The sequence below is a fragment of the Festucalex cinctus genome, chromosome 7 (assembly GCF_051991245.1).
Source record: "Festucalex cinctus isolate MCC-2025b chromosome 7, RoL_Fcin_1.0, whole genome shotgun sequence".
Classification (NCBI taxonomy): Eukaryota; Metazoa; Chordata; class Actinopteri; order Syngnathiformes; family Syngnathidae; genus Festucalex; species Festucalex cinctus.
This window is the reverse complement of record NC_135417.1, coordinates 20,780,020-20,802,873: the sequence shown is the minus strand read 5'-3', so window position 1 is coordinate 20,802,873 and position 22,854 is coordinate 20,780,020. Positions and strand designations below refer to the sequence as shown.

The window sequence follows — 22,854 nt, the reverse complement described above, 5'->3', positions numbered from 1 at the left end:
AGATGGCGCTACAGCACCGACTACTGCTCGACGATGTTTTTGCCACCACCTCAGCGCCACAAACACTGACTGCACTTTTCCTTCCCAGGAAGTCTAAAGGGAAATTTCCCCTAAATAAAGAGCAAGGTGTAATTAACGTGACGCACTATTAATTGCATTCGCTATAGCGAGTATGTGAAGGGCACACGGGTGCACTTTTTGGATAACGGGCGCACGTAGCGGACTTGTAACAAAATCAGCAGCCTCTATAGACACGCTAGCTAAAAAGGTATTAACCGCCGATGTAAACTGGAACTCTCAATTTTAAAGGAAAATTAACTGCTCTTGGAATGACGTGATCACATTGCCTTAAATTAGAAAACGCCATAAAAACAGTTGAGGTGGAAAAAGAGACTAAATAAGAAAGCACAACACTTAGCTTTTTACAGACAGCCATATTTAAGGTCATTTTGTTTTATGAGTTCATTAAATACTATTTAAGAGTTAATTATATCCGACTGTTTTATAAAATGACGACATTTACGCACCTGGTGCAGCCTATTGTGTCAATTCGTTTTACAATAGCAATTGGAATAAATGTGTTTGCTCTTTTTTTTTTTTAAACTGGTCAACAACAACGTCATTAATTCATGATATCCTGGTGCCATCTAAAAGCAACCTCGCAATTAAACACAGCTTTTCACTGATTTAAAAAAAAAAAAAAAACGTATACTAGAATCCTTTGACCACGGAAAACACAGAATAGTAATATTATTGTTGTTTTGTTGTTATTATTTGTTGTTGTTTTGCCTCGTGGCTGGACCATCAAATAAACATCCCATTATGCGTTTGAAAGGCATAAAGTCATGAAACATTTTTACAGCATGCATCTAAATACCCCTAAAGCATTCAAATGATGCTTTTAACGGTATCTTTATGTCTAAATATTTCATTTTTAGCGCTTCTGTTTAATTGCAAGGATAAAAGGACTTTTCTGTGGCCACCGGGCCTCATAAGGGGAACAATGAGGAATTCTATTTTTTAAAAACAACCTGGTACACAAACAAAAACAACATTAAAGACATTGGCCTTAAATCAAGACTGCATGGGTGAGCTCACTTATGACTTAAAAACACATTTAGTCCCGACAATTGGAAAAAAGCTGTTTAATATCAACCCCATTATTTAAAAATGTGCAAGTCCGTTTGTTCACATGTCATGAAGCACCCACATCCTTTCATCCTGGAATTATGACTTAATGTAACCCCCACTAAACAAACATGACAAACAAACAAAGAAACAAAACAAAACAAAATATGTCACCAGAAAATCATATCAGAAAAACAGCGTTAGATCGGAGCAGAGTAGATCCAGAACTCACAACTTGAACTTGCAGTGAATTTGGACTTGAATCGATTGATTAAAGCTACTGAAGAAACTGCTTTCAAGCGGGTAAAATAATTCCGGGACGTAAAACAAAGCCTTGGAAATGTTGAAAATGTTTGGATAAAATAAGAGGCCTTCTGCAGAATAAAAAAAAAAATGTATATACATATAGATATGGAAATGAAAATTAAAGTACTCTTCCCTACACACACAAAAAAAGACTTATCGTCCTCCATGTGTCCTCCACAAAGTCCATTCGAGAATAAATTACAAAAACAGACATATACAAATATCAAACAAAAGGTTTCCAAGTGGTGAAAATCATTGGCGACGATAACTCGAAAACAAAACACTGCAATAATAATAATAATAATAATAATAATAATAATAATAATAATAATAATAATAATAATAATAATAATAATAATAATAATAATAATAATAATAATAATAATAATAATGTTTTTTGATCAAATGCTGATTGTTTGGAATATTAGTATAGCATACAATTCGTTTGGGAACAATTTAGAAATTCCAATTTTGCCCTTTTGAACTTTTCAGTCGCTCTGGTCAATTCTTAAAAAACAAAACAAAACAAAACACTAATTGAGTCCATAAAGCATACGTGCGTGTTTCTAACAGAATTCACGATTATCTGCAGTATAGTGGGAGAGAATCAAACTCTTAATACGATTTGAACGGAATGTACATGACGTAAAATTTAAAAAAAAAATGTATACATCAAACGCACTCGCGAATGCGCAGAGCCATAAATAACACACAGACACAAGGCAGCAGGTAGATTATAAAGGAAAGTGGATTTTAAAAAGTCTGTTTCTATTAATTCAAAAAGTGCCCAAGTGGAAAATAAAAAATAAGGATGGAAACATGACATTTAAAGTACAATATTTACAAAGGGGGATGCAAATGTTGTTTTAGAAATCAAGAGTCCGTCCTGACCTGCGGATGACGCAACAAAATTTTCGGAGTCAGAATAAAGGCGAGGGGGATGTTTGGATTCAGAATAAGACTTATACCTCTTATTATTAAATATGATCACATCACAGCCGCGGCCATGAGTTTTAGTCTCACAAATATAATCATCAGTATCATGATGATAACATCGATATGTGTTTGTTTTGAATGACGAAATGCTTTTCATCGAATAAAGAGGAGCCGGCTGGCCTGCTGTCTCCGCGCAATAAAATGAATGCAAAGCTGACAGATGCTCACCCTGAGCGAGACTCTTTAGTGGCCCCCGGCATCCAATCAAGCAGCGAGCATCTCTGCTGCATGGAGCTACACAACTAGAACGCCTTTGCTTGATTTATTTATTTATGTTTTACTTTTGAAACAGGGGAATATTGTGTTGTTGATAAAGTGGCCGAAGCTATTCTGCTGTCTGCATCCTCGTGTCCTCCCCTCCCTCTGTTGTTCCAATTCCACGACACAATGAGGGGGCTACACCTTGAAACTGCGTCGATTGGACTCACAGTGCTCGGCTGGTATCCTCAGAACAGAAGAGAACACGCGGTTGATGTTCCTTGAGCTCTGGGAGAGAGATGAGAGGGGGGTCGTCCCGTCCCCCCTCTTCTCCTATATCGTGTACGCACTCGTTATACATAAAACACCCACTACCGGTTCACAGTCCAGTGATTTATATATAGAAGTGGAAAGATGGGCGAAGTCACTGAACCGGGGTCTGGACCCCGTGGTGGGGCGGCGTGTCCCCGTACACGTCCTCGCTCCCCGGCAGAGCTCCTCCGGGAGGCGTCATCCGTTTCTCCTTCTGTCTCCTGTTACAAAACCAAACCCTCACCACTTCTTTCTCCAAGTGCAGACTGTCCGCCAGGGAGATAATTTCCGACGCTGCGGGTTTCGGGGACTTCAAAAAATGGCTCTCCAAAGCCCCCTTGACGCTGACCTCGATCGAGGTCCGTTTTTTCCGTTTCCTGCCCTGTGCGGCGATTTTGTCCAGGCTAGTGGGGCTTCCCGAGGTGGAGTCCGCCTCCTCCAGCCACTTGTTCAACAGAGGCTTCAGCTTGCACATGTTTTTGAAGCTGAGTTGCAGGGCCTCAAACCTGCAAATGGTGGTCTGGGAGAACACATTCCCGTACAAGGTCCCCAGGGCGAGCCCCACGTCCGCCTGCGTGAAGCCCAGCTTGATCCTGCGCTGCTTGAACTGTTTGGCGAACTGCTCCAAGTCGTCCGAGGTCGGCGTGTCCTCGTCCGAGTGGTCGTGGTGGTTGGGCCCGTGCTGGTGCTGATGCTGCTGGGACGGCGGATGGCTGTGCTCGCTCAGGTGCGGGCTGTGGTGGTCCTCGTGGGGGTCTCGCAGGTTGTGGTGGTGCAGCCCCTGGCCGCCGCCGGGCCCCGGGATCAGCCCGTTGACGCCGAAGCTGGGCTGCGAGTAGATCAAGCCCTGGCCGTTGGTGGTCGCCATGCTGGGGATGTGCGCCGCCGTGGTGGTCCTCCACGCCCGGGCGTCGTGGTGGCTCCCGCCGTGCGCCGCCTGGTGCACCTGCAGGTGCGCCGGCGCTCGAGACGGGTGCTGCAGGTTGCCGCCGCCGCCGGAGTTGTGCATGTCGTCCCCCCGCGCGCCCTGCACGGCCGGTTTGATGTCCTGCTCCGAGGACCAGGGGGCCGCCTCGCCGTGGGACAGCGCGGCGATCCACTGGTGAGCGTGGCTCAGCGCGTGGCCGTTGCCCTGCAGCTGGTAGTCGCTCTGCAACAGGCTTTGCGCGTCCCGGTACGCCGCCGCTTGCTGCATGCCGCCGGGCTCCGAGTGCACGATGGATGCGCTGGAGGTGAGGATGCTGTAGTGGTTAGACGCTGCGGTCGCCATGACGCTGGGAGCCGGACTGGTAGCTCGCATTAGAACAAGCTCGCATTTGACGCGCGCATCCTCTACGTCTGCTGCCTACAGGCGGCTCCCCTCACAGGCGCTCTGGCGAGTGGACGCCGATGCTCACCTGCAACTCGGCGCCGCCCCGCCCCGCGCGCTCATTGGCCGCGCGGGGCTGATGGACGTCGTTGCTAGGGGCGACGGCGCGCCCATTGGCCGCGGGGAACGCGCTTCGCTCGTCGCTGATTGGGGTGCGAGAGGGAGGACGAGTGGAGGAGAGCGTTGGAGTGCAGCATGGAGGCGCGAGCGGCGGCGGCGGCGGCGGCAGTGCAACTGGAAGATAGAGTTGATTTATTTGGATTATCACGCACTGTCATGACTAAAGATGTCGTCTCAGGTATCTCCAGAAAAGCTCGGATGCCGGGCATTTATTGATTGTTACTAATTGTCTAATGAGCATATTAAATCATATGTGTACAAAATCCTCATCTATTTGTGTAAATCTTTAATTTCGTGCCGATAAACATTAGATTGGCACCTGAAATGTTTGTATAGATGCAGTTTTTTGTGCTGATGTATGTGCAGTACTTTCATTCAAAGGAAACACTGTTGTATTTTATTTTCCACTTTAAGTTTGGAATTTTTAACTTTAAGATGTAATTCAACCACAAACTGAAAAGTTATTTTAAAAAGAATTGAAAAACAACATGCGCATTAACGACAACAATCATTTTGCAGTTAAACAATTTAAAGACGGGCCATTACAAGTTTTCTAAATATAAATATGCACTCAATTAAAGTTAATAAGAAAGAAGAGTTAAATGTACGTTTTTCTAAATTATTGCCTACATGTTCAGTAAAATAAACTCCAATTTAATTTGTAAGACAATTAAACAGAAACAATAAAATAATACATTACTAAAATCACACTTTTTTTTTTTAATGCACTTTTAGTGTAATGCCAGGCAGTAAATATTTGCCTAATTATAATATTTGAAAGGGACCTCGTGGTAAATTATCTACTCTAAACTGAACTTTATTTATAAAGCACTTTAAAACATTGGTCCTACAAAGTACTTCATGCAACAACAAAGGGACATAAAACAAAAATTAATAATTAAAAAATAATAATTGTTCAAAATACTCTACGTTCAATGTATTTGTATTGTATTAATTCATTAAAAAAATGATACCACGTATTAAACATAGGCATTTTAGTAATAGTACAAAAACACAAAGTAGTTTTTTTTTTAAATAACATTCAAAACGTTTAAAAACATTATTGTCAATAAATGGGTAAATTGCATCGAATGTGAAAACAAGTAGGTTCCTCAAATAATAACTCTTTTTTTTTTTTCTAATAAAAAAATAAACTGCACTTTCCCTGTGATGACGAAAGTGACAGTATACGACCTTATATTTAGGGCCACAACAAGGACAAAACTGTGAGAATCTCTTAACCTCACCAAAAGACATCTTTCAAATATTGTCTGCAGTTCTTTCATTCACAACACTCAAGTTTAATAGCGAAACGGACCAAAATAAACGACGAGGCAGTTTGACGACCAAACTGGGGCCTCCGGTCGGTCCAGAGCAGAAGGCGCAAGCTTCCATCCCGCCCCAGCTGTCGTCCCCCTGGTGTCAGCTTCGGGGACCAGGACTTTGTCCGGAGAGGGGACATTCCTGGCTCACCGCTGCTGGTTGCCATAGGGAGACATAAATGAAACAACAGCAGTGGCGTTGCTCCCTTCCCCCTCCCCCAATGCTCCTGCGTGCTATCTAAAGGCCTCTATTTAGAGAGGCTCTCTGCTGTGGGGACAAAGCCTGGCCGGGGATAAAGGAGGGAGGAGGAAAGAGCACAGAGCCCTGAGAGGGAGAAAGGAGAAGGAAAGCGAAAAGATGAGAGAGATTATGTCTCTCCTCAAAGCTGCTCCTCACACGCCGGGGAGATAAAGCAAACTACTTTTATAACAAATAAAAAGTTTTGATTCCATAGCATTTCATTGTAAAACACTTCAATAATTCAATATATATGAATGCAACAAAAAGCCTATTTGGTTTAAGGCCAATACAACAATTTCATCTCACATGGACAAAGTGACTGTAAGACCCAAATCAATGGACACACTTCTTCAAATATAAATTGAAAAATATTCATATGGCCAAAACTGTAATTCAGTATTTCATTCTGTTGGATCATGTGTGACAAAACTAGCCGACAAACTAACTTTCATTTAAAACAAAAACAAAAGAAAAGAAACAAAAACAGACCATGACATTTAAATGTGACTATTATTCAATTATTTGCTTAAAGATAAACAAAAAAATACACTCAAACTATAAAAGATAATTGCCAAAAAGTCTGTGAAAGAGAGGAGGACATTTATTATTGTGGTTGGCGGTTTGCAGTTGTGTATTTATCAGCCATGTTTGCAATGGTTTCTTTCTCTCTCTTGTGACTAACAGCCAAAATTTGAGAAACACTGTTTTAGTGCAGTAATACATTACTGTCAACTAAAAAGTACAACTACAATAAAATTCTTGAATCAAGACATTCAAAATCAAACTCTTATTTTGGTGCCTGTGTCTTATGTTTTATGAATTCTTCAGAATATTACAAGCAAAAACCACTAAATGATTCTCTGACTGTAAAGGTGTGATAGTTTCCATAGTGATCCAAGTGAATAGATAAGTATGTTTTACATATACAAAAATATATTTTCCAAGTGTTAAAGGAGAAGCCATAAAAAAAAAAAAAATTAAAAAAAATCTTTACAGTATTTTCTTTGTGCCCCCACTATAGCCTAAACACGTTATTATGATTCATATTGTGTTTGTGCAATATGAGTTAAGCAGCACAATCCACCCATTTTTTTATTAATCTCAAGGGGCAACCATTTTTTTATTTGCTGTCAACTGAAGATGACGTCACAGTTGCTTAGGGCTTAGGTAACAAACCAATCACGGCTCACCTGTTTTCTGAAGCTGAGCACATACAAAATATTGTTGTAAAGTATTTTTTTTGGCTTGACTTCTCCTTTAAACAGATGGCAGCAGTTCACAAAGCCCACAAAGCGCTTGTCGTGTATTCCACGTAAAAGTGGAACTCTTGCAAACGTGCACCTGATTGGCCCATTAATGTCGATCATTTCATAGGCTAATAATCCTTTCAATGAATTCAAGTGATACGAGATAAAGTTTCTCGACACGGCTCAGTAATTCCTTCTGGTCATATTGAACATTATTGTGGCGTAACTTCGAAATGGGCCAAATCAAAAGAACATTGAGGTAATTAGGCTGTAATTCAAGGAATTACCACATCGCCACACAGGCTTAAATAGTCGTGTTGGGAGAAACGCAAAGCACATTATTCTAATGGTCTAATATGCAAAATATGTCTTGTTTCAATTATGTGGTTTAACAATGCATAAATGATGTGAGCCTTGTTATTTGGACTGCAGGGTGATTCAATCACTTAAAGGGGCCAGTGTTAGGGGCCAAGCTAGTACCTCTTATACGTTTAAAAAAAAAAAAAATCATTCACGGAGCACCGAGGGCCACTGCCAACCAACATTTAAGGGAATAAAGATGAACGGCAGAGAATGTAAGCGTTAAATTAACAGTGGGATAATTATATGACCCGTGTGTTGTAAAGATTCAATTTCTAACGCTCTAATTAGGCAAGCGTCTCCCCATACATCAGTTCACATCCCTCTGCCATTTTCTCACTAGAAAGCATCCTGTGAGCGGAAATAATTGCATTTTATTAAGACACGGCTTGTGTAATGAAGAGAGACAAAGGAGGGGCTGGTAAAATATGATATGTTATCTAAATGGCTTTTTCCACACTGTCCACTCTGCCAGGTTGTAAAGTTGAAAATGATGCATACAGAAGCTTCCAGATTTCACGTCAGACAACATGTGCACTTTTGTCTCAGCTGACATTGAAAACACAATGATAATCATAATGACGCTTTCAATCACTTGATGGAAAAGAGTTGGTCCATCCATACAATGTTTCGCTACCACTTAGGGTCACATGAGGTGGAGCTTATCCCAGCTAACTTTAGGCAGGGGGCATCCCGACCCGACCACCAGTCAATCGAAGAGCTGGAACAAACTCACACCGACTGGAAAGTTCCAGTTTTCAATTAACCTGACATGGATGCTCATGGGAAGCAACAGAGGACCTGAAGTAAACGCAGACGCACCAACCTAATGTTCTCCTGTGAGACTCCACAGTCAAATACGATATTAAAACGGCTATAATGGGTGACCAAATAAAATACACAAATACAGAAGTATTTCGATAATGACATTTACGGCATCACAATGCATTTGAAATAAAACAACGAGAGATTCGGGAGTACCGATACCAGCTATCATATCAGCCGATACCAGGCCTTATTTCAAGATATTAATATTCACAATGGTGGGCAATACCATTATAAGCTGCCCTATTTCGGCCATTTTACGATCAGGAACTAGAAATTACACCTAAGAAGAAAAGAAAATTGCAATTAATTTCATGAAAATGTAAGGGAAAAATACAAAGGTATATTGCTATATATAGATCTTATTTTATTATTTATTTCTAATTATCTGTCATTGATTTTTTTGAAAATTTCATGTATCAAAAGTACTACTGGTACCGGTATGGGAGACTATTCAAGAATGAGTAGTTGTACTGCTAGAAGTCTAAAAAAAAAAAAAAAAGTGGTATTGAACATCCCTAAAAAAAAAATCATAGTTTCCATTAAAACACTTAATAATTTGAGAGATATTTCATTATTCAGAGGGCTTCCATTTTCAGGGCGCACATTCACAAGTAGTTGAATAAAATGGCATACTTACAATTTTTAATAAATGAATTCAAATGATTTGGAGAATGAACGCCTAAAATTCGGGATTTACATTGATAATACTTTTAACAACAAAAATAATGGTAGGAATGGGTGAGTACCGATACCAGGTGTCATATCGGGCCGATACCAGGCCTTTTTTCAAGATACTCTCGATGGCAGCCTTGTGGCCGTTTTACGATCAGGGACAAAAAGCATACATGTTTGACAGATTCCCATTAAGAATTGATTTATCTATTTAAATTCATTTTAACCTTTGTTTGACGCAAAATATGTATTTTATGAACAAATGAAAAAATACAAAAGAACATTTCCCTTAGTTTTTTGCAATTTAACGGAATAATGCTAAATGTATAATTATCTGTTATTGTTTGTTTTTGGAAATTTCACATATCAAAAGTGGTATCGGTACTTAATGGTATGGGTATTTGTGATAACTCAAGAGTTGAGTACTCGGCTGCCCTCTTGTGGCCGTTTTGATGATGAACATAAGACACATGTCTGAAAGATGACCAAAGATATGGTTTATTTATTTATTTAATTATTTATTTATTTATTTATTTATTTATTTATTTATTTAAATTGCTTTTATTTTGTACTCAATATTAAATATTTTATGAACAAAATGGAGGAAATATAACAGAACATTTCCATTAATTTCATGCAATTTTACAGAATAATGCTAAATTGGGATATATAGATCTTTCTTTAAAATTATCTGTTTTGGTTTGTTTTTGGAAATTTCATGTATCAAAAGTGTTATCGGTACTTGGTGTCAGTATCGGTAATAACTCCAGATTTGAGTACTCAGCTGCTCTCTTGTGGCCATTTTTCGATCAGGAACATAAGGCACATGCTTGATGCCCATTAAGATATTATTTATTTATTTAAATGGCTTTTTCTTTTGTGTTCAATATAAAATATGTATTTTATGAAGAAATTGGGAAAAATGGTAATAGAAAATTGCCATTAATTTAATGCATTTTGACAGAATAGGTCTTTCTTTAAAATATGACATTGATTTTTTGGTGAAATTTTTTGAGTACTCGTACTGGTATCGGTCTGAAAAAATCAAATCAAATCAAATCATCTTTATTTATATAGCACCTTTCATCAATTCAAATATAACAACTCAAAGTGCTGAACAATTAAAACATCCATAATACAATAAAAAGAAAAAGCCACCCCTCCCCCCATATCACCCAAAAGTGGTATTGAACACCACGGATAAAATATAATAATTATGATGATTATAATTTGACCTGCGTACAAGTGTATTAAACATTTTTGAATCAAGCATGCAGGATAATCTTATCAAGTGATATGATAAATACAGTTGATTTAATTGCTTGTCAAGGCCTGCTGCAAGGCTTACATAACAGCAGCTGACCCACGCCTTTCACGCCTGCTCTAATTGTTGTGGGCATCAAAGAGGCCGGAGATTGACAGGCTGTAAGGGCGGATTAGCGCATCGGCCGATGACGACAGTCAGACTGAGGCGTGATGGAGGGAAGGAGGAGGGGGGGGGGGGATGCGGGCGGGGTGGGAAGGGGTCTCAAATAGTTGAGGAGGACAAAAAGCGGGGAGCGAGTTAACGAGAGGGAGAGCATTAATTGTCCGCATTGAGTTCTCTTTTGCTGAGTGCGGCTGTGGAAGGTGCCGGCTCGAACCCCTCCAGCGGCCCACCGTGATCTGAGCCAGCTCTCAGGCTGCTGTATTCCAATGCAATTAGGCCACTCAAAGGCCTGCTTAAAGCTGTACCACACACGCACACACGCACACACACACACTGCGTTAGCAACAACCCCTATGGGTCCCCTCTATTGTCACAGGGAGGTGTATTCCGTCCCTCTTTTTGAAGGCCTAGATGAAGAGACCACCCTGGGGAGTATAAAAAAGGCAGGATTACCTCTCTTTCTGTCCCCTTTCCCTCTTACCTTTCATCACTCGCCGCCTCTTTATCGCTTCCCCTTTCTCCGTCGCTTTGCTTTCTATCAGCCGGAGCAGGCGCAGATGAGCTCAGCTGTGGATCGAAGACGCAACTCCTGCAAGACAAAACACAAGAGAAGAGGAGCAGTGAGGCGTTTGTGGATGGATGTCAATATGGGACTGCTTCAGCTATATCATCCCCCTCCTCCCTCCTTATTATTCATACAGTCAAATATTTCAACAAGTGTTGCTCCTTGGCTCATCCCTGTTGGCATCAGTCTCGCCCGTGTTGTATTAAGGGAAAGCTCTTCACCATAGCAGAGTTTTCTTGGCCGCCTTTCACTGTCTCGTTCCCCAGAAAGCATTTAAAACAGATTATCAAGCTAACGCTACACCTCCCCAGTAAAGCAAAGGGGGGACGCTGGCACATTAACACCTGCAATACTCCTCAATGGCATCAATAGATTAACGAAATAATCCACACAATGAGGTCTTTGATTCATGTGGTTTGGCAAGCAGTAACGCCAGCACGGGAAACCTGGCACAAGCAGTCCCCTTGTATTGTTTTTTTGAAATCTTTGCATCAGATGAGCTTTTGATGTATTTTAACTCCTGCATCTGCTGTTTTGCACGTTGCCAGTCAGAGGAATAACCCGCTTGTGATGCTCACGTGAAGGCAGAAGGGGAGGAATCACAGGCTTTCTGAAGGGTGTTAAGACAGGAGCTCGCCCTCATCCTTCCCATTTTTCTGCATAAGGATGCACATAAAGGAGGAGCGTGCGTGAGAGCTCGCAGTCCCATCGCTCATGTGCGGCTCGATTAGCCCCACGTGTGTCGTTCGTCAGACGTGGAGGCAGAGCAGATGGCAGGAGATGCATGGTGTTACCATGCTGCTGCACGATGTAACACTGCTCTAATTGAAACATCAATACGGCGCTGTCAATACACAACTGCTTCTTTACAAAACACCCACAGAGAAACGGCTTTTTTTAAAAGTCAGACGCTTTTACTTTGTAAAGTTGAAAGTCAACTGTAATTAGCGCAAAGCAAGTTGATTCCTCGTCAGTTTGTTTCAGGTATGCGGAATATCCTAATTTGAATGACACACATCGGTTGATTTGTGTTTGTAGAGTGCCGAGGTGCTAAAGGAGGCGTGGAGTCAAATTAAAAAGAGAACTTCCTCTGTTGCGTCTCCTTTGCGGCATACTTTTAATGAATTGATAAAGACTTGAGGGAGTTCACGTTCCTGTGATCGGTAATTTGATGTTACCGTAAATTCAGCGGAGAACAGAGAGAAATTAGGCGGCTAGAAATTAATTTGTTATTTGTCCAAGCCAATGGGGAGTGACGAAGGCTCCTTAATGAAAGACTTATCCATTTCCTACTCTGCGGATCTGAATTCGCACTTCAACGAAGTGGAAAAAGACAAACATATTTGTCTGCGAGCTGCGGAACTTGGAGCAGAGGAGAGACCCGCTCCCGAGACGATTTGTTTTTAAGGAGTGATTTATGCTTGTGTGTGTTTGCAGGTTGACAGTGTGATGGAGTTCTAAAACCAAGACGGTAATCCACCTCACGAATCTTGGCTGACAGTAAGGCCGCACACACGAGGCCATGGAGTTGATTCATGAGCATCTGACTTGCTGCTGTTGATTGAATTCATTCTTTTTTTTTCTGCATTTTTCCTCCTCTGCCACCTTTGTGGGAATGCTGAAGCATTATTGTGATTTTTATTCTCCACAATTTTTTGCTATTTTGCTTCTTTTGTTACTCCCACATAATACATCCAATTTATACTGTTCAAATTTCAACTAGCTTAAAAATGTATGCCTCTTGGGGTATAGTATATCGTCTGATTCCACATTACTTACAGTATTTGCGCAATTTAACTTGTAATATCAACTTTTCTCCATTCATTCTCAATAGGACAAACGTTGAACTTTTTCTAAGTATCACTTTCCATGCCCACTTCCATACATATAACTTATCATCATTACCAGGTGTCTTACACTGCTCGGTGGCACAGTTGGTAAAGTGCATTGTCCAGTAACCAGGAGGTCATAATTTCATAATTTATCTCTCAATTTACTTCATAAGCATTCCACATGCAGCTTTCAGCATTCACACACAATTTCTCTAGTTTACTTTACAGTTTGTCCTGGTTGCAGCAGAACCTTCCACACATCCATGGCATCTCTTAAGGCCAAGTTGTTGCATGAACTGAGAATTTATTTTGTTCTCACAGCATTGAGTTTGCGGACAAATCCTAATAAAACACTGGCAAAATCTTTTTGTCTGCTTAAAACTGGGGACAGCCTACAAATCCATCCAAAAGCATCTGAATAGTAAGCCTAATTTGTTTGTTTTTGATACTGACAACATTTGGGATTAGCATTAAAATGTCAAATCTCCGTTTTTACTTCCTGGTAGGCTTCAACATCAACACTTCCAAATGCCGTTGTTTCGCAACTCTTTCACACCGAGTGAGCGCAGTGTGAAAAGGGCTGTATGAACATGAAATCCAGAGAGATGACTAGCGGTGAAAAACAATTGTGAAGCTGAGAAAAGATGAAAAACGAGTCTGAGCCATGGCATGACCAAAGTACAGAGGATTCATCAGAAGATGCAAACTACTCATAAGCAAAGTAGAGGAAACCTAGCCTGGAATTTGCTGAAGTGCATGGACAGGTCTAAAAAAATTCAGACAAATCTTTTCCCAAAGTGATAGAAAGGCCAAGAAAGAATCTGCACATAATCACAATCTCATCTGTCAATTTCAGTGGAGGGAATGTCATGGCTTGGGCTTGAATGTCTTCTTCTGGGACAGACTCATTAATCTTCATTGATGTAACACATCATCGCCGCAGCAGCAACTTAACCAAGATGTCTATAGAAACATTTTGGCTGCTAATTTGAAGAAAAATGTAACCAAAGTGAGTGAGAGATCCATCATTATGTAGCTAGATAATGACCCCAAACACATTGACAAAACAACAAAAGAGTTCAGAATGTGGTTAGCCATGACATCCACTAGCCAGAGGCTGATGCACTGGATTTTGAGTGGAAATGTGATTAGAATTAATATGAGGCAATTCTACACTACCTGTCCCTTGCCTTATATATTTGTACAAACTCTCTTCACCACTGCATCATATATTAAATGCTATGAATATGAATACAGCTGATGGATAGCTTCACAGGCAGACAGACAGACAGACAGACAGACCGACCGACCGTGTTTTCACAAAGAGCAAAACAAGCACAAACAGTTGGATCTTAAATCAATCAACAACTGTCTGAGTCTCTGGTGAAGATTTGATCTTGGCTCAAATTTCCAGCAAGTGTTTACCATCTCACGGGAATGAAGAATGCGCAGCCAGCAGGGATTTTACCGATACAGTTTATTACAAGGCACGTGCAAGTGTGAGCGCTGTAAAAGATAAGACTGCGCACAACACTTTCAATTATTTCTCACAGCATTCACCAAAATAGAAGCACAGTCGGGAGTACAGTAAGACAAACCTATAAAAAGACACAGAGCGAAGAGAACTCCCAGGCTGGTAAAGACTGAGCATACAATGTAGATTGTTGTGGCGTGTATACGGATGCTGCAATGGAGCAAAAACAAGGTCTAATCTATCTTTAGAATCTGATTTGACAAGCATGGGGAAAAAAGACCCCCCCCCCCCCCAAAAAAAAAAAAATAAATAAATAAATAAATAAATAAATAAATAACAATACTATAGCCGATTTTGTTGTTAAAGTAAATTTGTATTAGTTTAATGAGTATCTTCAAAAGTGTGCTATAAGAATAATGTTTTCTATTTTCACTGGTTTTTACATTCTGAAAATGATTCACTACCCCTTACACAACAATTCAGAATAAAAGTTGAGAATTACAATAGAATTCTGTATTGACAAAGTGTATGAAAATGTTTGATCAAAGTAAAAAACAGACAAACAACAACAACAAAAAACCCTTATTTCACATTTTTTAAATTTTGTTTTTATTTTGTACTTTGCATTTTTGACATTTCATTGGGTGACACTTGTGATTTATTATTTTTTTTTAAACTGGATGACAAGAAATATGAGTCTGATTCTTTTGTCATTTTGAGCACATATTCACTTCAACAACAATGACCACAGTATGTATGAATAGTTTTGGGTTCAAGTATAAATACGGTAATTGGATGAACTATAATAGAAAGAGGAAAAAAACGGTGCTCGACAAAGGCAGATGAGGTGATGAATTGTTAATGTCTGCAAGTGCAAGGCTGACAATCAAACAAGCTGTTTGACTTTGACCTCCATGTCAAACATTTATTGATGCACATCTGTACTCATCATATACATACCGGGGAGCATACGAGGCATCGTGCGCTCTCTTTCTCTCTGTCACTCTCACAATTTAATTTCCATCACTCACTGATGTCACATGGTCACTCTCCTCTTTATTTCTTTAGCGGACTGTCCCACACACAGTCTTGGTCTGGCCCAGGTTTCTTTCCAAGATGGAGTCTCTTGAGACAACATCTGTTGTGATTTGGTGCTTTCTAAATAGCATCCATCCATCCATTTTCTTAACCGCTTTTCCTCACTAGGGTCGCGGGGGTGCTGGAGCCTATCCCAGATGCGGGCATTATAGGTGGGGTACACCCTGAACTGGTTGCCAGCCAATTCAGGTCTTAATAGCATATAATTGAAATCAATTTAATGTACATTACTTCCACATTACAAGGTGCTCTTAATCCCAAAATGATTAATACCCTGAAAGTTTGATAATGTGACCAGAGTTTGGATGCTTTTCACTACTACAATGTGTTGTCGTATGTTTGTAATATAAACAAGGCCATTGCATGCTCATAAGGCAAGCATGCCCTCTTTACTGTTAACAGGCAGACTGGATATGTGCTGCAGTTATGAGCAAATCATTTGTGCTTAATCAAAAAGAACATTTCAGATGTGCATTACTACATTCTTCCTATCCACAATTTCGCCAAGGTCAAAGGTAATCACTTCTGCCATTCATATATATGGGACTTTTCATTATAGATGATGTAAAATAAAATTCATTTACTTTGTGAAATAAAGCTATCGCTAACAGAATTGTTATCTGTAACTCCAGTTTCAGAAATCAACAATTTCATTCTGATAAGTCATAATTCCAGTTCAAAGATGTCAACAAATTCTTTTTTTCAGATATCTTTAATCAATGGGGTCAGAACCTTTTCCTCTGAGGGCCAAACAGAAAAAAATCTAACAATGCAAGGGCCACTTTAAAAAAAAATAAAAATATTTTACTTATCAGGCACACCCAAATCAGTCAATCAAATAATTGCATATTGTTTACATAGTACAGAGTTTAAAAAAATGAACGTCTATATGAACAGCTTTCTATCATGCAAATAGTTTAGGATTTTATAATGTTTTCGGGGGGCCAAGACCCCGTAACCCAACCAGAAAACATCAACAGTCGAATCTCACCTCTATATTAACAACCAAAACAGGAGCAATCTGTCAGCTGGTACTTGGTAATCATTCATGTGATATGATAAGCGGAGGCGAGTTGATCAAGCCTTTTTTAATTGTTGGTCCATCCCTTAGGAATAACCTTCTATTAAATATTAGGCAATATCCATTCTCTAGCTACTTTAAAAACTTGTCTTACAACTCATCTTCATTCTTTGGCTTTTGACTCAGTATTTGACGCCATTGTTTCAGTGCAGTACAAAGCAGAAAGTGAAAGACATCATTTTTGCATCGAAAAATGAATTATCTTTATTCACCGCCGTTGTTATGAAGCAAAATGTTACCCAACAAAAATGAACGCAACACTTTCGTTTTTGCTCCTATTTTTTATGAGATGAACTTAAAGATCTAAAATCCCGTCTGCTCTTATACACGCGGATGGCGTCAACCGGAACTATGGACTACATGTCGCTTTATGTATTCTTACTCAAGTGACGCATGCGCGTGGGGGATTTCCGTGCTGTTAAGCACTGCCACCTGGTGGTCGGGAGGGATGAACTAGAACTTCTTCCACATACACAATATCACCAGTTCTCTCAAATATTGTTCACAAACGAGTTTAATCTGTGATAGTGAGCACTTGTCCTTTGCAAAAATAATCCAGCCCACTTCACAGGTGTAACATATCAAAATGCTGATTAGACTACATGATTAGTGCACAGGTGTGCCTTAAACTGCCCACAATAAAAGGCCACTGAAAGGTGCAGTTATGTTTTATGGGTTTGTGGTGTCTGATCTGGGGACTCAGAAAACTAGTCAGTATTGATATTGTGTATGTGGGAAAAAGTTTTCAAAAAGTTTTTTCTATGAGTTCATTCCATAACAAATGAGAGTAAAACAAAAGTGTTGTGTTTATATTTTTATCATTTTTATTTTTAATTTGTATAATTTTCATGTATTTTTGTTATTAGTGGCCCAATAACTCAGAAAATATGAAAAAAATAAGTTTTTTTTCTTGGAGTGACCATTAAAGGATTAACTCGCCTGCAGTTTCATGTTTATAGCGAAGTCACTAAATCAACACATCATTAAAAAGTTTAAGCACAGTGTCATAATCGTGTTATTATAAACATGAATTAAGAGGCAAGCCACAAAAATAGGCCCCAAGAAAAGATGAACCGCAATGATCTTTTTCACATTGAATGCTTCACATAGACAGATTGGCCACTCGTTCAAGCAATGCAATCTTTTCTGCCCTCAAGCTCGTCAACACAAACAGATGACAGCCATCTTTTCCTGGAGCGGATCTTTCTCTTCTACTTGAGATGAGAAGCCTTTGGTGAAAGTGAAAGTGAGAGGAAGATGTTTATTTCACTCATCTCTGAGGGACAAAGCAAACCCCTCTCCCTCCCCCATATTCAACCCAACGCCCTAATGGATCAAACAAAGGACATCATTTGTAGGCCAAGTATTTTTCTGAGCTTCCCTCTCCTCAGCTATATGCATACCACTCATACAGAGCCAAACAAACCCAAGGTATGTGGGTTTGAGTGTGTGGTCGAGAGGTTGCACGGACGTTTTGTCATGTCTCCGAAAATCGATTTGTCCTATTTTTCAATTTATTCCTCCTCTTTGCTTCTACATTCTCTTCGGATCTATCACTTGGGTGAGAATTGCGGGTAAAGATGCTGTCAGGGCTGCTTGCTGCAAAGTCTTGCTGAGCTACACTTTTAAACACAGTACTGAAAAATAGTAAAGCAGACCACCAATTATATTTCAATTGAACATCCAAGCACTTGTTTTTCAAGCTGGACTGATATTTAATTGTATTCCGATCTGCTTGGGGAGGAAAACAATACCTCAAGTCCTGATTCACCTGTCTGATCCCTATCTCACTGGTTATGATTCTGACATTTTCAGATGTTATTACTTCAATACAAGGATTTGTATCCGAAAGCCTTGACAGTGAGTGCGGCTTTGAAAGGAAATGCTGCGTGTGCACAAATTGTATCCTTGTACCCCTCCAATGCAAGCCATTCCTCAGTGTCACCCTATGTGCGCCGCTTGGCACATCCCAACATGTGAAGTTGATCAATGCAGATAAGTCGAGGGAAAAGTGAAATCCATAGGCCACTATTGGAATACTATTGCAATAATGAAACATGTGTCCTGTGTCTGGATGGAATGGTGAGTAATATGCTCCATCCTGCCTGAGCCCCGTCGGTCACTTCCACAGGGGCTGGGTCACAACACTGCCTAAGGAGGGAGATGATGCAAGCACGCGGACACAGTGGTCCGCAGGAGACCCTTTGAAGGAGAAAGAAAAAAAAAGGCAAAGAAAAACTTCAGAATGTTAAATATGTATTTCATTTGATTTCTACAGAAATGATTTTTTTTCAATATTTTGGTGCATATTCTTCATTTATTGCAATAACAAAGCCAAGTTGAATAATAATTTGGGATTCTTGTTATACACATTAAAACACATAGGTGATTTATAGGAGAGGACCAAACCTTTACGATATTATTTTTGGAAAAATAACTCCCAATTATAACAATTCTTCTCAATTATAATTTGCCCCAATGAAAGAAGAAAATATTTCATGCCCTCCGTCCCAACTCTCTAGCATAATTTGTCTATAAAATTATTGTAAGTACACCTCTACAGAAGAGCTACTACTCCTTGTAAACTCTGATAACTAAATCAAAACTGCCACCTACTGTTTTGGATGTGCAATTACACTTAAAAAAAGGTCACATGCACCCCCTCCCCCACTCTCTTATTTCAGAAGCACTGCATTATAATAAAACAAAAACACTATGACGATCCACGGGGAAAAAAAAAGAAAAAAAAAGAAAACATGCATGAGGCCACTACATGATGTAACCCCACCATTATCTTACAAATATGTCGTGCAGGGGTGTCCAAACTTTTTCATTTGAGGGCCACATACAGAAAATCAGAAGGACGCAAGGGCCACATAATATTATGAAGAGAAATTGTGTTTAGTCCTAAAAATTGTATAAATAATTTATTTGTGCTTTTGCATATTTAGAAAAATGCTACAGTATATACACCATTTTATTTATAATATGGCAGTAGGGTTATTATAGTTTTGGAATTTTTAATTTTAGTTAGTTTTTATTAGTTTTCAGGGTTGTTCTGTTAGTTTTTATTACTTTTAGTTCTTTAATAAATGCTTAGTTTTAGTTTAGTTTTAGTTAGTATTAGTATTAGTTTTTTTTGTTAAATACGTATTACTTGTGCACAATATTTAAAAAACACCATGTGAGCGATGTCATCTGAAGGTGCTTTTCTATTGGCTGCTGCTAGATGACGTCACTTCTGTTTGACATACTTTCAAATGTCATTATTCAAGTTGATATCAAAATAAATCTACTAAAAATCACACCAAAGACTAAAACGAAGTCCATTTTTGCTATAATTTTAGTTTGTTAGTTTTGTAAACATAAAATGTAATTTCAGTTAGTTTTCGTTTTTTAAAAAAGCATTTTCGTTTTTATTTTATTTCGTTAACGAAATTGTTGTTTGAATTTACTTGTACTTATTTCGTTAGTTTTAATAGTACCTGTGTTCTTCTACACCCTCCCTTCTTACTTTGACCATCTCCAAACGTTTTTGTTTTGTTTATTTTATTTTAACTGAGTCAAATGCCATTTCTAGCATATGTCGTGGGCCAGTGAAAAATGGACGACGGGCTGCAAATGGCCCCCGGGCCGTAGTTTGGACACCCCTGATGTAGTGGATCAGATGATCAGATACATCGTGTAGCTGTATTATGATATACTGAAATCATTATTTGACAGTGTGGCTGTGTTTCGTAGAATTCTGTGAACACAAAAATCAAGACGATGACAAATATGTCATAAATGGAATTGTACTGTTGAAAAACTGGAAATAGTCCACTGCAATTAAATAACTGCAATACTTGCTTTCCTTTTGAGTCATTTTATTGTTGTGTTGTAAGTACTGTAAATAAATAAAAATAATTCAAAGTATCTAAACATACCATCATCAATACTAAATAAAATGAAATCTTAATAAAACCCAAATAATTCACTGAACATCTTAATAGGAATGAATTTGAATGATCAAAAGACTGCCTGGCACACATGTAAACACACCCGGATGTGCCCCCCAACACACAACTCTCTTCAACCAAGTGTTTTTCAATCCCGATGTACACTGTTTGTGTCCTCGCTTGTTTTTGTCCTCCTTTAATTGCATCTTTTTTTTTTTTTTTTGCATGGAAGAAGCACAGACTACAACAAGGCAGTGAGGGCTGCAACTAATGGAGAGGCTATAATTGTGAATAGAGGCATTCATCGAGGGACGTCATCCAGGAATTGCGCCACACAATACCCGGCGCCGGGCTGCTCAGATCACCGACGACTCGGCAATCACGCACACACAAACAGGGGAGGACCATAATCACAGCCCGAGAACAGAAGGAGGCGAGGAGGAGAGGAGCTGCAGGGGAGGAGAGCAAGTGGAGGAAAGAAATTAGACAAGGAGAGAGGAGGGAGGGAAGGAGGAGATAAGATAGTGAAATTGATGTTTCCTACCATTTGATTTGGGTCAGAGAGCCCAGGAGGCAGATCAGACGCACACACACACACACACACACACACACACGCACACCCCGATTTTGACACCAGCATAGGCATGGCGACATGAATGCATATGAGATGCAAGAACACTGAAAGTAAGCCTTCAAATAAACATTTTGAAAGACAGACACACACACAAAAGACATATATCGCAATCTGTCAGGTAACCCTCCTACAGTCTCGATACCCTCCCCCAGTCAAACAAACCATTAGGCCCAACACAGAGGAAGCAAGCTAAAAGAGACACAACAAAGCCTTACGTGGCTGCATGGAGAAAAAAAAACTCTCAGGCACCTGTCACAGAGACATCAGGAAGAACTCAATTAAACACACCATCACTGCTCAATTACTGCCGTATAATCACAGCAATTTGCCTTCCTTTGCCACACAACCGCCAAACAAACACACGTGGGGGTCAAGCACACAATACAGTGGCTGAAACAGTATACAACTAGTACTATAGATGCATTATATATGGTTTGGTATGCTGGTAGGATATGCCAACAAACACCAACGGATTACTTCTCTGCATTTCCTATGCTAAGGTGACCAGTTTAAAATGCGACAGTCCGGATTTTGAGCAGCCAGCCCTCACTTTTACGCAGTTTCTCATTGTGCCATTATTTATTTATTTTATGAAGTAGTCCAGAAAGATGAATTGAACTGTGAAATTCCTTACTTAGGATTTATTTTCAAATTCATGTTGGCAGTCTCATGCTAATCTGCATCTAATCACTAGCAGGTGTCCAATGTTTTCATCATACAATAACTAGACCTGCTTCTGCATTTAACAATCATGGGAAATGCAGTCCTACCAGCTGCAGTCAGACCGAATGTGAGTTGAACGTTTCTGGTGACGAGTCTCCAGTGTTACAATGCGGGATTGCGAGGTAAACGACAATCGCTGCTGGGACCAAGCAAAAAATGTTGGATAACAGCGAGTGTTTTGCCTTGTTTAGCACTGTTGGACTAGAAACATTGATAGTGTTTAGCATGAGCTAAAGTAATAACCACCAGTTACCAGAGTTACTAGCAGTTAAGTGTTCATTTTATCAGACATTTTTAAATTTGGTCTCAGTTTTAGTCCTGTTTCAATTACGCTTGTTAGTTTTTATCATATAGTTTTAATTAGTAAACTTTTAGTCGACTATAAATCGAGCATTTTAGTCTTTATTTTACTCCAAGAGAACATAATCTAGTTTTAGTCAATAAAAACTGTCAACATTTTAGTGTAATCTTAGTCAGGATGTCCCGAGTCAGGACAATTACATTACCCTTTTACATCAGAAATTTCCATCTGATCTAAAACTATTTCACATAAAACTGTAATTTAATTTTCTCTCATGTTTTTGTTGAAAAACAACACACACATTTACAGTATATCAGCAAGTGGCTACTATGGCTCCATGCTACGAGCTAGTAAATTAGTCAGCATTAGTTAGTGGTCAGATTAACGTTATTGTTGGAACGTTATAGCTGTTGGATAAATTATAAACAACCATCATTAAAATTTTTGTTACAAAATCATTTCATTTTTTGTCTCGTCTTTGTTCATGAACTAAAATGTTTTCTAAGTGGATGGCATTTTCATCTCGTCTTAATTAGTCACCAGTTATTGTTTGTTCATGGGTGCTTTAGTCTAGTCTAGTCTAGTCTAGTCTAGTCTAGTCTAGTTTTCATCCAGTGAAAAATGTTAGTTGCTGAAAATATTTTCACTTAGTTTTTGTTAACGAAATTAACACTACTAGC

The 22,854-nt window shown here is 39.4% G+C and overlaps 1 protein-coding gene and 1 long non-coding RNA gene across 2 annotated transcripts; one reads left to right on the top strand and one right to left on the bottom strand.

Moving 5' to 3' along the window:
- Window positions 1-1,064: 1,064 nt before the first annotated feature.
- pou3f2b (POU class 3 homeobox 2b) lies at window positions 1,065-11,118 on the bottom strand. Its single transcript, XM_077527992.1, has 2 exons — window positions 11,010-11,118; window positions 1,065-4,543 (listed from the first exon to the last, which is right to left on the bottom strand). Exon 2 carries the CDS (start codon window positions 4,238-4,240, stop codon window positions 3,053-3,055), a length of 1,188 nt encoding a protein of 395 aa, XP_077384118.1. The 5' UTR covers window positions 4,241-4,543; window positions 11,010-11,118; the 3' UTR covers window positions 1,065-3,052.
- On the top strand, window positions 4,473-22,702 carry LOC144022847 (uncharacterized). Its single transcript, XR_013284416.1, has 3 exons — window positions 4,473-4,607; window positions 12,531-12,593; window positions 20,749-22,702. It is a non-coding gene; the product is annotated as an uncharacterized LOC144022847 (long non-coding RNA).
- The last annotated feature ends 152 nt before the right edge of the window (window positions 22,703-22,854 follow it).

Excerpts from the sequence above, each read along its gene's own strand:
- pou3f2b (XM_077527992.1), bottom strand. The coding sequence starts at position 4,240 with ATGCGAGCTACCAGTCCGGCTCCCAGCGTCATGGCGACCGCAGCGTCT.